Source organism: Xiphophorus couchianus, chromosome 19 (assembly GCF_001444195.1).
Source record: "Xiphophorus couchianus chromosome 19, X_couchianus-1.0, whole genome shotgun sequence".
Classification (NCBI taxonomy): Eukaryota; Metazoa; Chordata; class Actinopteri; order Cyprinodontiformes; family Poeciliidae; genus Xiphophorus; species Xiphophorus couchianus.
The window spans coordinates 23855433-23869470 of NC_040246.1; the positions used below are offsets into that span (position 1 = coordinate 23855433).

The 14038-nt window shown below is 39.9% G+C and overlaps 1 protein-coding gene across 2 annotated transcripts in view; it reads left to right on the forward strand.

Annotated features, from left to right (window-relative positions):
• The window catches only part of LOC114134358 (uncharacterized), an 82676-nt gene that overhangs the window by 49865 nt on the left and 18773 nt on the right, over positions 1-14038 (forward strand). For both annotated transcript variants that reach the window (XM_028000910.1, XM_028000911.1), the window contains 27 exons: positions 74-264; positions 344-435; positions 1646-1776; positions 2360-2484; positions 2609-2735; positions 3032-3244; positions 3422-3592; positions 3676-3822; positions 3981-4030; positions 4120-4252; positions 4385-4467; positions 4565-4691; positions 5254-5444; positions 5685-5775; positions 5886-6006; positions 6222-6403; positions 6608-6763; positions 6845-6978; positions 7059-7192; positions 7274-7368; positions 7498-9927; positions 10417-10628; positions 10767-10852; positions 12078-12205; positions 12384-12509; positions 12607-12797; positions 12877-12968. In XM_028000910.1, the coding sequence (XP_027856711.1) occupies positions 74-264; positions 344-435; positions 1646-1776; positions 2360-2484; positions 2609-2735; positions 3032-3244; positions 3422-3592; positions 3676-3822; positions 3981-4030; positions 4120-4252; positions 4385-4467; positions 4565-4691; positions 5254-5444; positions 5685-5775; positions 5886-6006; positions 6222-6403; positions 6608-6763; positions 6845-6978; positions 7059-7192; positions 7274-7368; positions 7498-9927; positions 10417-10628; positions 10767-10852; positions 12078-12205; positions 12384-12509; positions 12607-12797; positions 12877-12968 (5959 nt within the window). The remainder of the gene's footprint in view (positions 1-73; positions 265-343; positions 436-1645; positions 1777-2359; positions 2485-2608; positions 2736-3031; positions 3245-3421; positions 3593-3675; positions 3823-3980; positions 4031-4119; positions 4253-4384; positions 4468-4564; positions 4692-5253; positions 5445-5684; positions 5776-5885; positions 6007-6221; positions 6404-6607; positions 6764-6844; positions 6979-7058; positions 7193-7273; positions 7369-7497; positions 9928-10416; positions 10629-10766; positions 10853-12077; positions 12206-12383; positions 12510-12606; positions 12798-12876; positions 12969-14038) is intronic.

The following is a 14038-nucleotide window of genomic DNA, read 5'->3' on the forward strand; positions in this document are numbered from 1 at the left end:
TGTGTAGTAACATCTATGGGTGAATCTGGTTGTGTTCTCCTCACTGTTTAATATTTCTGTACAACACCTGCAGGAGGACGTCCCAGATGATGTGAGGAGGATCATCCTTCCCTGTGTTTGGCCTTTGGCTCTGAGCAGCAACAGAAGATCTGAGGTTGATCTGTGGTTTAACGTACGTTTGAGGAACTATCTGAGGTTCCTCACCAAGGATCTCATCAGCTTCAACAGAGTGCAGAATGCCTCGTGTCTCACCTTCCAAAAACTGTAGGTTTCTGTATCATAATATCATAAACATACCTAAAACCCCATCATGAACCCAACTTTGTTGTTTTCTGTACCACAGGGTGTTTTTTATGGGGAAAATCTTCACATACACCAGTTCTGAGTTTGGACAGGAAGATGTGTACACAACCATCAGGAGTTTCCTGAGAGTCGGTATGATTTAAAAACAATTATTATTATTCCTGAATTTTCACACTGTTGGACAGTAAAGGATACTTTTATTCTATTATCTTTAACTCACAATCCTACATGGAATATAGAAAATAATTTTTCATAGTATAACAACAAACTTCTGTGTAGGTTTTTTTCTGATGTTTTGGGACAGACCAATACAAAGGAGTGCATAGATCTAAAGTTGAGAAACATTGACGCATGGTTTACGTTTGTTTTTTAAATAAGGGTGAAGTGTGTTTGTATTTGGCTTCTTATATGCCGACTCTCATAAATAAAGTCGAACAAAAAGAAAAACTCCTCAGCCCCTTAACATAAAACGGAACACCACTGTTGCGTTTTTCCATTGTATTTTCCAGGGGTGAGGGTTAAGGGGTTTTAAGAAGTCTTCTACTTAGTAAGCTAAAACTGAGTCCACTTAAGTATAATTTAAACTGAATATAAATCCAGCAGATCCGTATCAAATCTGGGGTGTTTGATCAAGGGAGCGCTGTCCCTTTCATCTGACGCCCCACTGTACCTGCACCAATCTTTCTTTGGAGGTTGCCACATGCAGTTAAAATACTTTTTTGGCAATTTTGAGGTCTTTGCCAGCTCATTCGAGGTAAGAGATGGATGGAGAAGAGCGCGACGACACAGATGGAAGGGGCAGTTGGACGAAAGATAGGAGCACAGCTCCATACCTTAATACAAGATGGGAGGGAAGGAAGGTCCTAAAATAGTCTTTTTTTCCTGAAATGAGCTCACTCAGGGAAGGTCGTAGAGAGCTGCCCTTTGGTGTGCTAGTAGGGGCCATAAGCAGGATGTAAAGCGACAAGTCTGTTGCAGAAGGGCCAAACCATCTGAGAGTTATTAGATGCCAAAGTCAGAAATCTGTCATCTTCTCCCCCTCCCCATTTCGCAGCCTTATGTTGCAAAGTTGCCATGGAGGGCTAGTTTTTCTTGGTACAACATGTCAAACCACATATCCAAAAACCAGATTATCAGGGTTGTTTGTGAGCTACATGGGCGGATTTGTACCACCCAGTGAAACCTTGACTGCAGTTTGGAAACCATTGGTTTATAATAAAAATCCCAGTAAAATATATTAATTTTTTGCTAAAGGGGTATGAAAAGGTTCAAAGAAAACTATGCAAATGATTCAGGCAGGCAGAAATATACATTGCAGTAATATGTCTCTCTTTGTCCTCAGGTTCTGGAGCCAGATGCTACGATCCCAGAGATCCAGAGCTGAGTTCTACCTCCTGGTTTGTCAGCTACATTGGCAGCTTTGTTACATTTATCACTTTGGATGATCTCACCAGCTTTATCTCCACCTCTCAGGTATTTGTCCTAACAAACTGGTTAAATTCGTAACACAATAAAAACCAAATCGAGCCCTGGTGTTTATCGGTTATGATTCCTACTGTTTGAGTGAATTTAGAACATTTCTAATCAGAACAACCAAAGTCAACGTTTGCAACATTTGATCAAAGTGCCGCACAAGGTATAAAATCACCAGGAGCTTTAAGTTTAAAAATAGAATAACAGAATGGTAGAAATAAAATATTACATTCAGCACAATTAAAGCTGTAATAGTGTGTTCAGTTAGTACCAAAAGCCAGAGTTTAAAAGTCAATTTTTGAGACTTCGAATCAGGAAAGGCAGAATGTTTCACAGATAAGGTGCCACTGAGCTGCCATCCTTAATGCAGCCCTCTTACGCTCCACAGGGGGGCGTAAGAGGGCTCAGATACAGGAAGCTTAAAGAATGTTTGTTTGCATGTTTGTTTGGGACTGGATGTGTTTGTGTGTACATTAGAACTCACCATTTAAAAAGTTTATTTGTGCAAAGTCAACCATACTGAACATTTTAGTCCTGTTTTATTCCTGTTTACATGCATTTCTGGATGTTTCTACATTTAAAGCTGGAGATATTCCTGGAGGATTACTCTAACCTGGAACTCTTCAACAACACAGCCATCTCTAAATACGTAACAGACTACTACATCACCCAGCTCTATGCATTCAAGCCGAACTTCAGTCTATTCAAGTAAGTTTTTATCACTTTAGCTAAAAAATGTACGACATTGTTAATCAGATCAGGTCTCCATGTCGGCATGTGCTTAATTACTCATCCTTACACTTGGTTGAATAAAACTCCACCTTTCATTCAGGCTTCCAGGCTCTTTATTATGTTCCTCTGACATCCCAAGCTCAGTATTTTCCTCTCTTACTGAATCTGAGACGATGGTCATCTTGGAAAAACTGAAGACATTCTGTAATGGGACAGAAGATCCTGAGGTACCAGATCTCGAAGTTCCTACACACAAATATTGTTTGCTTCAAAGACGTTTTTCCAGCTCAATTTAATTCAATTTGTACAGCAGTGATTCACAGCAAATATCATCTTAATGTCCTTCACTAGACAAACATGTTTGACTCACATGACATTCTAATGAGTTTAAAACATTACAATAGCTATATAACAAAGACTTTGTCATTTATTGTATGATTGATTGCTCTGCTGTAGACAGTGACTGAGAAAAATAATTCAAAGTTAAATGAAACTAATGCATCTGCAATATTATATTCAACAGGTATCTGCAGCTCTGACATCCACCATCAAGACCTTCACAAAGGAAACCTTTGAAGAACTTGGCAACGCCTCTTCAGCACTGACCAAAGATCAGATCCTTACAGTGCCATCTTCTGTGCTGGTTTCCTCTTTGCCCACCCTGGGCTCTGTGAAAAACTGGGGCCAGGACCGGGCCACCACTGTCATCCAGTCCATCACCTCCTCAGGATTTCAGGTAAGTTTTGCAGTTTTCTTCAGCTTTCCTGAAACACTTCAGATATTCAATGATTGGCTGCATCAATGTTAACCTGAATTTGTTATCAAAATCTATGATCCAATCTAAATGGTCATTAGTTTCTAGTTACCAGAACATGGTTTTAATGGTTTTAATAGATAACAATGTAACTGACAGGTCAACAGCGCAGCCTCTCTGGAGTCCCTGGGAACTCTTGTTGTTGGACTTCACTCAGAGTCAATTCAAAAGATCTCAGCTTCCGAAATACTCAGCGCCTCCCAGAGGCCCAACGTCGTTTCCAACATGCTGGAAGCCTCAAAGGTTGTCCAGGAGACTTTTGTCAGAAAGGTACGAAATCAACTTGCCCTTAAATTCAGTAGTATTGAATGAACCACACAAATAACAATGACATCTACTGACCTACTTGTCAGATCATTTCTGTGGACGCAAATCCAGTTAAATTGGTGGAGAATGTCCCTGATGTCCTAGCAAGTGAGATCCCATCTTCACTGCTGGTATTTTCGGAGAGCACAGTCAACATCAGCATGATGAACAAAAAGACGTGGACTCCAGATCAGGTCAGTGATTTGTTCTGGTTTTAGATGGATAAAAACTTGATGCTGTGAGAGATATTTTAATAAACGTGCCAGAGATCACCTGCCATGTTTAGTATAATAATATTTCTCACATATGTTAATAACATCTTAAACAAAGACTCCTGTATTACTCTTTATAGTCCGCCATGTTTATTTGGACATTGGGTGAATCAGGCTTTGACATCGAACAGTAAGTAACCAAAAGCCGCAGCTATTTGTCATGAGAATTTCCACCTTTCCATGCATTAAACTCTGTGCTTTTTTGTTTTCTCTCTGCAGGCTTTCGCCGTCTGTGCTGCAAGGCTTCAGTTGTTCATCGGTTCAGAAAATGTCTAAAGCCAAAATCAAGCAGATGATTCGTGCCTGTCGACCGAGGAAAGGCAGAGCCAAGGTGGACCTGGAGGAACCTCAAGTAAGTTCTGTTGCCTACATTATGATTTATATAGTTTCTGTTTACAATTCGAGTGGCGAGATTTGAAATAAAACATGAGCTGCAGTTATAAGAACCAGTTTTCCATCCTTGTTCTCACACTGTGACCTCCAGCTGACCTGCATGTACAACCTGATCCGTGACGACCTCTCTCAGAACTTCACAGATTATCCTCCAGACATGCTTCTCTACTTGGAGTGAGTCTCTCTCCACATCATAACTGTGTCTGTTGTTTTTAAAGCTAATTATTTCTGCAGTCATTTATAAAAACTACTTTCCACCACTCTACTACAGTATTCAAGATGTCCAGAAAGCAAACTGCAGGTCCTACTTTTCTGCCCTGGGTGCCGCAGACTTTTCTGTGGCCTCCAGCATCTTGAACAAGGGCCCACAGAAGTTCAGGGAAGCTAGAGACTGCTTGGTGAGTATAAAAATAAAATCAAGACTGAGTCAAAGGAGACCTCAGGTGCCATGATGAAAAATACCCAAATAAACAAAAACACTTAAGCCAGATAAAGCTTAGTTATATTTCAATTTGATGAACATGTTTCTTTAGCAGCTTGTAAAAAAGCTGAATATGGGTTTTTATTTCAGAATTAGATCCTGTTTATGGCTAAGAAATGTCTTGTTGCAGCCAATTTTTTGCCCATTTTAGACTATGATTTATATGCATGCATGTTCATACTGGTTCCATAAACTTTACACGACGTGGCTAATAACAGCGGGTTGTCACAGCTGTGACCTAATGCAAAATCTGAGTTCTCTGCTCACACCTTGACAACTGAGTCCAGATGTAGTTTGTGCAATCTGTTTAGTAAATCCAGAGACGTTCAAAGTGATAGCACAGACAGAACATTGAGACAAACTTAGCACATAGCAGGAGGGATTTGCATCAAAATGATATACGTGTATGTTAATGTTTAGTCAACGTAAATAATTTGAATGAACATTTTCACTGATGATCTGTATTTTCACTGTTTCAGGGGATCAGTGGCGACAGCCTGAGCAGAGACAATGTGGAGGTCCTGGGGAACATGGTCTGCACTCTGGATAGATCCGACATTGAGAATTCAGATCCTCTCATCCTGGAAAACCTCAAAGCCTGCAAAGACCTCTCTGCCAGCCAGGTGGCTGCTATGGAAACACTGCTGCTGTCTGGGAAAACACAATACGGGTACTAAAAGCAAATCCATGCATTGCATTTTAAAAAATCTCTGCCAGTTCTTTACATTTTGGGGGATTTTCTGACCTTCAGGTGTCAGACAAAATTGATTTTATCCAAAAGGACAAAATTAGTCCTCTTGCCCCCTAATAAAGTGTTGTACAAAATAATTCAGATGAAGATCTATACAAAAATGTATCCATTACCTATTTACATCAATATGACAAAATATATATTGTCTTTGATTTTTAGATATGTAACCAACTGGGACCAGCAAACACTGGAGGATCTCAAGATACTTCCCTTTTACTTTACAAGAACCTTCTGGGACCGGTTTACAATTGTGTGTTTTTATCACCTTGGTTACTGTCATGAAAATTGGTCTGCTTATATTTTTTGAAAATGACTTCTAGATTGTTTTATTCCCTAACATTTATTTACATTTTCTTCCAGTCAATGAAGAGGAAATTCCTTAAGGGTTTTCTTCCAGACTTAAGGAAACAAAATCCACACAAGAACAAGCTGAAGTACCTCTTCAAACAGATCAGCCCAGTTTTAGTAAAAACAGGAGAAGGTAAATACTACTAGTAGTATTAATAAGAGTAATGGTGAATTCCTTTGCAAAGCCTATGGCTATGTCAACATAACTAAAGAAATGAACTGTGAAGAGTCAATTATTGACAAAAGGATTGATTATATATCCTGAAGAAATCTCTAACAAATGTATTTCCTGCAAGAAATTAATGTCTAACTACACAGTAGCCTCACTAGCTCTCTTATCGTTACAAGGATGCACTGAGGGCAACATCACCCAGGTGACTGTTAGCGACCCGTCTTTCCCCTTTGGCTACAACATGACGCAGTTCAACCTCTGCCTGGACGTTTCCGTTCTAAAAGATAACCTCTATACTATCTGCCAAAAAGTGGATGATGATGACTTCCAGAAAATCATTCTGAAGAAGCTCAACCAGGTAACTTGGGAACATGTGGCGGTTTGGTCAAACAGCGGTATGCACTTTATGACCTGTAAGAAGCCTTGCGACTAACAGACCCAGTGGCCATCAAGAGATGGCAGGCATTTCATCATTAATGAGTGTCATATTATTTTCATGCATTAATGTTTTGAGTTCATATTCAACACTTTGCTCTTATAATTTCATAATCTCTACTTCCAGGCATTCCCATCTGGAGTTCCTGATCAGGAAGTACAGATGCTTGCTTCAGTCTCTCGCTCAGCAACACTTGATGACATCTCTAAGTGGAACATCACTGAACTGGATACCTTGGCAGCTCTGATGAAACCTGAAGATGGAACATGGGAGACGGCACAGGTACAGCAGACCGTAGACATTAGCAAAACTTTCATTTGACTGGAATTTGGTAACTTGAGTTTTTCTTCATGATACATTTAGAGCAAAGCAATCATCACCAAGTACCTGAATACCTCTGGAAATTCACTGGGCAGCAGTGAACTGAACATTATTGACTCCAACCTGTGCTCACTGGACACCAGCACGTTACAGACCATCACAGCAGACAGTATCAGGTTGGTGTCAGCGTGGATATAACCAACATATCCACTGTGGTCGTTAAAGTAAAACTGAATGCCTCTGTATCTGTTGTCAGAAATACCAAGCATCTAGATGTGGCATCATGTTCAACTGAGCAGAAGAGAGTCCTCTACGAGATCAGCAACGCCTCCTTCAGCGTCCATCGTGATAATCCGATTAACTTTTTTAACCTGGTTAAAGGCTATCTAGGTGAGATTACATACTCACTATTATCTAATTATCCAAATAAGAATTGCTTTTTAATTTTGTCATTCATTTCTTTTTTGAAAGGTGGAGCATCTCTGGTTGATATAATATCTTTGTCAAAACAAAATATAAGCATGGATGTGAAAACCTTCATGAAACTAAACATCAGTGTTATAACTGTAAGTATAAACAAGAAAGAACTAGCATTAGGTGAATTCTTTGGACAATAATAAATGTTCTCTTCTGAAAAATATAATTAAACTGCAAAAAAATATTTTTTTCAACATTTAATTTTTCTAAACATGCAGGATTTAACTGTTTCCAACGTCCAGAAACTCATGGGGGAACATTTACCGGACCTAAAGTTGTTTGAGAACGACACTGTGATTCAGATGTGGGTAAACTTGCAACAACAGTCGGATCTAGACAGAATGGGTATTGGTCTATCTACCAACAGCACGATCCCTCCAACTACAATGCCCACCCAGGAAACTAGTTTTACAAGTACTGGAACTGCAACTGGAACACGTTCTGACACACAAACAAAAACATCCCTAACCACTTCTGACATACCAGCACTTACTACCACGTACAGTTCAACCATTCATACTGTAAGCAGCTCATGGAGGACAACTAACACTGTAACCAGTGCTGGAACATCAACAGGTAATTCTGTGGCTACTGTTGGAACAACAACCGTGAGTGCTGAGTCTCCTCCTTTCACAACAAGAGCAAAAGTTTCAAGTAGTACTGGAACTTCAACGCAAGATGCTGGAACAATCACAATGTTAGAAACAACTGTTGGAACGAGTTCCTTGATATCAAACCCTAAACCTGAAACAAGTGCTAGAACTTCAACAGGAAATGCTTTGGCCAGTGCTATGACAACAGTAGACTCCGAAAACAGTGTTCTCACAGCAACAACAAACTTAGCAAGTGCTGCAACATCATCATCAACAGGTGGTCCAACTGATTCTTTGACATCTCCAGATTCTGAATCTACCACTAGCACAACAATGCCTTCTCCTACAACCAGTTCTGGAACAATGATGGCAGAAGATACAACTACTAGTGGGACGTCAACAACTACTGAAGCAACAAGCAGAGAGACACTGACCAGTGTTGAAATCAGTGTTAGCACTGCAAGAATGCATACATTAGCCAGTACCAGTACAGAACTATCAAACACTGCAACCAGCCCTGTTACCCCAGAGCCTCCAACTGAAGGCAAGAGCAGTACAACATCAACACCAGATGCCACAACAACCCCTGAGACAGCAACAGCAGATGTTTCACTTGGTACACCAACAAAAAGCCTCACTGACTCTGAAACGCCAACATTTGCTACCACAACCAAATCTGTGTCAGCAACAATTAATACTGGGAGCAGCTCATGGAGGACAACTAACACTGCAACAAGTGCTAGAACATCAACAGGAGATGCTCTGGCCAGTGCTATGACAACAGTAGACTCCGAAAACAGTGTTCTCACAGCAACAACAAACTTAGCAAGTGCTGCAACATCATCAACAGGTGGTCCAACTAATTCTTTGACATCTCCAGATTCTGAATCTACCACTAGCACAACAATGCCTTCTCCTACAACCAGTTCTGGAACAATGATGGCAGAAGATACAACTACTAGTGGGACGTCAACAACTACTGAAGCAACAAGCAGAGAGACACTGACCAGTGTTGAAATCAGTGTTAGCACTGCAAGAATGCATACATTAGCCAGTACCAGTACAGAACTATCAAACACTGCAACCAGCCCTGTTACCCCAGAGCCTCCAACTGAAGGCAAGAGCAGTACAACATCAACACCAGATGCCACAACAACCCCTGAGACAGCAACAGCAGATGTTTCACTTGGTACACCAACAAAAAGCCTCACTGACTCTGAAACGCCAACATTTGCTACCACAACCAAATCTGTGTCAGCAACAATTAATACTGTAAGCAGGTCATGGAGGACAACTAACACTGTAACCAGTGCTGGAACATCAACAGGTAATTCTGTGGCTACTGTTGGAACAACAACCGTGAGTGCTGAGTCTCCTCCTTTCACAACAAGAGCAAAAGTTTCAAGTAGTACTGGAACTTCAACACAAGATGCTGGAACAATCACAATGTTAGAAACAACTGTTGGAACGAGTTCCTTGATATCAAACCCTAAACCTGAAACAAGTGCTAGAACTTCAACAGGAAATGCTTTGGCCAGTGCTATGACAACAGTAGACTCCGAAAACAGTGTTCTCACAGCAACAACAAACTTAGCAAGTGCTGCAACATCATCAACAGGTGGTCCAACTGATTCTTTGACATCTCCAGATTCTGAATCTACCACTAGCACAACAATGCCTTCTCCTACAACCAGTTCTGGAACAATGATGCCAATAGGTACAACTACGAGTGGGACGTCAACAACTACTGCAGCCACAGGAAGTGAGACTCAGACCACTCTCACAATCAGTGCTACCACAACAACAACAAAATCTTTAGCCAGTACCAGTACAGAACTATCAAACACTGCAACCAGCCCTGTTACCCCAGAGCCTCTAACTGAAGGCAAGAGCAGTACAACATCAACACCAGATGCCACAACAACCTCTGAGACAGCAACAGCAGATGTTTCACTTGGTACACCAACAAAAAGCCTCACTGACTCTGAAACGCCAACCTTAGGTACCAGTAACAGTCCTGGGTCAGCATTATCATCTCCTGGCACTACTACTGTGGTAAGAACTTGAACCTCAATAGAGGATATCATTTTGTCTCTTCTATTTTTGTGTCTGCCTGTTGTGATGTTCTAACATGCCAGCCTTTTAATGATCTACTTGTGAGCTTTCTCTTCTCCAGGGCACTTTTACATCTCAGTCTGACAAAAAAAAATTGGCTTTAGTTTCAGTTTGGATTCAACATTTTCAACCAGTGTAATATTCTTTTGCAGAGATGTACAACTTGCTCTGGGTTTTCTAACCTCAGCCTTGCACATTTAATATCTTGCACTTTTTATTCTTTAACACCAACTTATACATAACAATCTACATCTACAAGAAGAAAAGCAAACTTTTAGCACATAAATCTCAAGAATTGTAAAATGTATGATGTGTAGGTTTTTAATCTGTTTTCTAAAAATGCATCGTCTCTGGCTGTACCATCCTGATGTTCACTAAACCAATCCATTCACGCCTCTTTTTTCCTCCTAAAACTGAATTTCCCCACAGACCCAGTCTTCCAACTACACACAGAACCTGACATTGGCCTTTCTTGAGGCTGTGCTGGATAAAAATTTCTCCATGTCGGCTGTTAGTGATGAGGATTTCCTGCTATGGCTTAGGCTGCAACTCAGACCTTTGCTGGTCAATCTCTCTCCAGCTATGGTTATTCACCTCTTTGGTATTGTGAAAAACAGGAGCTGCAACAGCAGCCAAGAGATGTAAGTATCTATTCAATACATTTATGAAATTACAGTAGATATAAAAATATTACAAAATGGCTCCATCTTTTAGGCAATACATTGTATAATGTGATATTGATTATTGGTTTAAATTAGTAACTGATCATTTCCATTCAGGATTTCAGTGCTTGAAACTGTGCAGATGACACTCGGCGACGAAACCAAGGCAGAGATCTACAAAAATATGATCCTCTTCCTCCAAGGTAGAAAATAATGCTTACAACAAAAGAAAAGAAGCTTATTCTCTCTTTGACATTTCTTGGTTGCTTTAGTACATTTTTAACATCAGTCTAAACATCTTAAAAACAGTACATTTCTCAGGACATTTAGTTGAAATGGTAAACTGTGATTATCTGTAAAAACACAAAATCTTACCCAATATTTGTGGTCTAGTTTCTAGTGCTAATATCTTAGTACACTTAAAATAAGAAAACTAACTTACAGTTAACTTTTCAGCAAGATATAGGAGCTTGTTTGAAGTCAATAATACCATAATATTGATAACAATGTAATGGAGTGAAATAATCTGCCATTCACGACATTTTCCCATAAACTAAAATGTCTGAAATAAAGACAGATCAATTAACATATCAATGCTCTCAGAGACACAGCTCCAGGAATTCTGGTTTTTGAATAAACTATTCAATATGTTTAATGTCACTGTGAAATTTGTACTCTAAAATGTTTCTGATTGAAACTACAAAAAAATCTAAATAACAAGAAGGAAACATGCAGATTTTCTCAAGAACAATTATTCTTGTGCTCCTTGTTATAAAGTGACAATAGTCTTTTGCAGCAGCATAGCAATATCTCATGCATAACAGGCAGGATATGATGCACAACCATCACCCTAATCTTTAGCTCTACCCCCAGATACTCAATCAGATTTCAGTCAGGTCTCTGACTGGGTTGCTTCTAGATCTTAAAATGATTTCTAGTTGGGAGAAACATGTTAGTAAAATTAAAGTAGAACTTTAAACCTAAATCTGCTAGGGGTACAAACGATTTTCAGTGTAGTTGAATGAAAACTTCCAAGAGGTGTTTCAGCAGTAATACTTTTGTAGATTAAAAAGTATCACTTTTTCAAGCTCAAATAACAAATGGAACATCAGTCCAGTTGTGTATGACTACCCATGTTGTTTATTATTGTGGTGCTACTGTCCTTTAGTCTCTAGTAGCTTGAGAGGGAAAAGAGCAGATGGTCCGACATTGGGATGCAAACCTGGGATAGCTGCTTTAGAAGAAGCAACTGGGTGTGATTTGCTGAAGCTGATGAAAGTCATGAAAACTTGACATCTTTAAGAATTTCAGCTTAATTCTACAAAAAATGCCCCAAAGCAACCACAGCCGAAATAAAACTGAAAAGTCTTTTCTGTCCACCGATGTCTTATTTGTACCCAGAATAAGATGCTTTACTTTGCAACACAGATCCAACGCCACTAAAGTGTTACAGTGGTGGAAGCTTCTACATCTTCCTGAAGAACAACTTCCTCAGCTTTGGCTTTCCTGATGTCCCGTCATTCATCTCTCTTCTTCCACCAACACGCAAATCAGAGGTACAGCTAAATATCTGAATATGAACAACATTTATACACACAGATAAAAGGGAACGGATAGAAAGGAGATTTTTGGGGCAATTTTGTTTATACATACTTCTATATTAGGAATCCAAAAATGGACTCATTCACGTAATCGAGCTAAATTAACTTAAAAAGTGTTTTCTTCTGTTTTCAGCTCCTAAATACCATTAGCACCTCAGAACTGCGTCAGTTCCTCATTCAGCCTGGCGTAATCAGTAACAGTTCAGGCATCTGCATCATCTTCAGCAACTACAACAACACTCCTTCCTTCCTAGAAAACGTATGTCCTCATCTCAAATTTAAATGTGTAGTAACATCTATGGGTGAATCTGGTTGTGTTCTCCTCACTGTTTAATATTTCTGTACAACACCTGCAGGAGGACGTCCCAGATGATGTGAGGAGGATCATCCTTCCCTGTGTTTGGCCTTTGGCTCTGAGCAGCAACAGAAGATCTGAGGTTGATCTGTGGTTTAACGTACGTTTGAGGAACTATCTGAGGTTCCTCACCAAGGATCTCATCAGCTTCAACAGAGTGCAGAATGCCTCGTGTCTCACCTTCCAAAAACTGTAGGTTTCTGTATCATAATATCATAAACATACCTAAAACCCCATCATGAACCCAACTTTGTTGTTTTCTGTACCACAGGGTGTTTTTTATGGGGAAAATCTTCACATACACCAGTTCTGAGTTTGGACAGGAAGATGTGTACACAACCATCAGGAGTTTCCTGAGAGTCGGTATGATTTAAAAACAATTATTATTATTCCTGAATTTTCACACTGTTGGACAGTAAAGGATACTTTTATTCTATTATCTTTAACTCACAATCCTACATGGAATATAGAAAATAATTTTTCATAGTATAACAACAAACTTCTGTGTAGGTTTTTTTCTGATGTTTTGGGACAGACCAATACAAAGGAGTGCATAGATCTAAAGTTGAGAAACATTGACGCATGGTTTACGTTTGTTTTTTAAATAAGGGTGAAGTGTGTTTGTATTTGGCTTCTTATATGCCGACTCTCATAAATAAAGTCGAACAAAAAGAAAAACTCCTCAGCCCCTTAACATAAAACGGAACACCACTGTTGCGTTTTTCCATTGTATTTTCCAGGGGTGAGGGTTAAGGGGTTTTAAGAAGTCTTCTACTTAGTAAGCTAAAACTGAGTCCACTTAAGTATAATTTAAACTGAATATAAATCCAGCAGATCCGTATCAAATCTGGGGTGTTTGATCAAGGGAGCGCTGTCCCTTTCATCTGACGCCCCACTGTACCTGCACCAATCTTTCTTTGGAGGTTGCCACATGCAGTTAAAATACTTTTTTGGCAATTTTGAGGTCTTTGCCAGCTCATTCGAGGTAAGAGATGGATGGAGAAGAGCGCGACGACACAGATGGAAGGGGCAGTTGGACGAAAGATAGGAGCACAGCTCCATACCTTAATACAAGATGGGAGGGAAGGAAGGTCCTAAAATAGTCTTTTTTTCCTGAAATGAGCTCACTCAGGGAAGGTCGTAGAGAGCTGCCCTTTGGTGTGCTAGTAGGGGCCATAAGCAGGATGTAAAGCGACAAGTCTGTTGCAGAAGGGCCAAACCATCTGAGAGTTATTAGATGCCAAAGTCAGAAATCTGTCATCTTCTCCCCCTCCCCATTTCGCAGCCTTATGTTGCAAAGTTGCCATGGAGGGCTAGTTTTTCTTGGTACAACATGTCAAACCACATATCCAAAAACCAGATTATCAGGGTTGTTTGTGAGCTACATGGGCGGATTTGTACCACCCAGTGAAACCTTGACTGCAGTTTGGAAA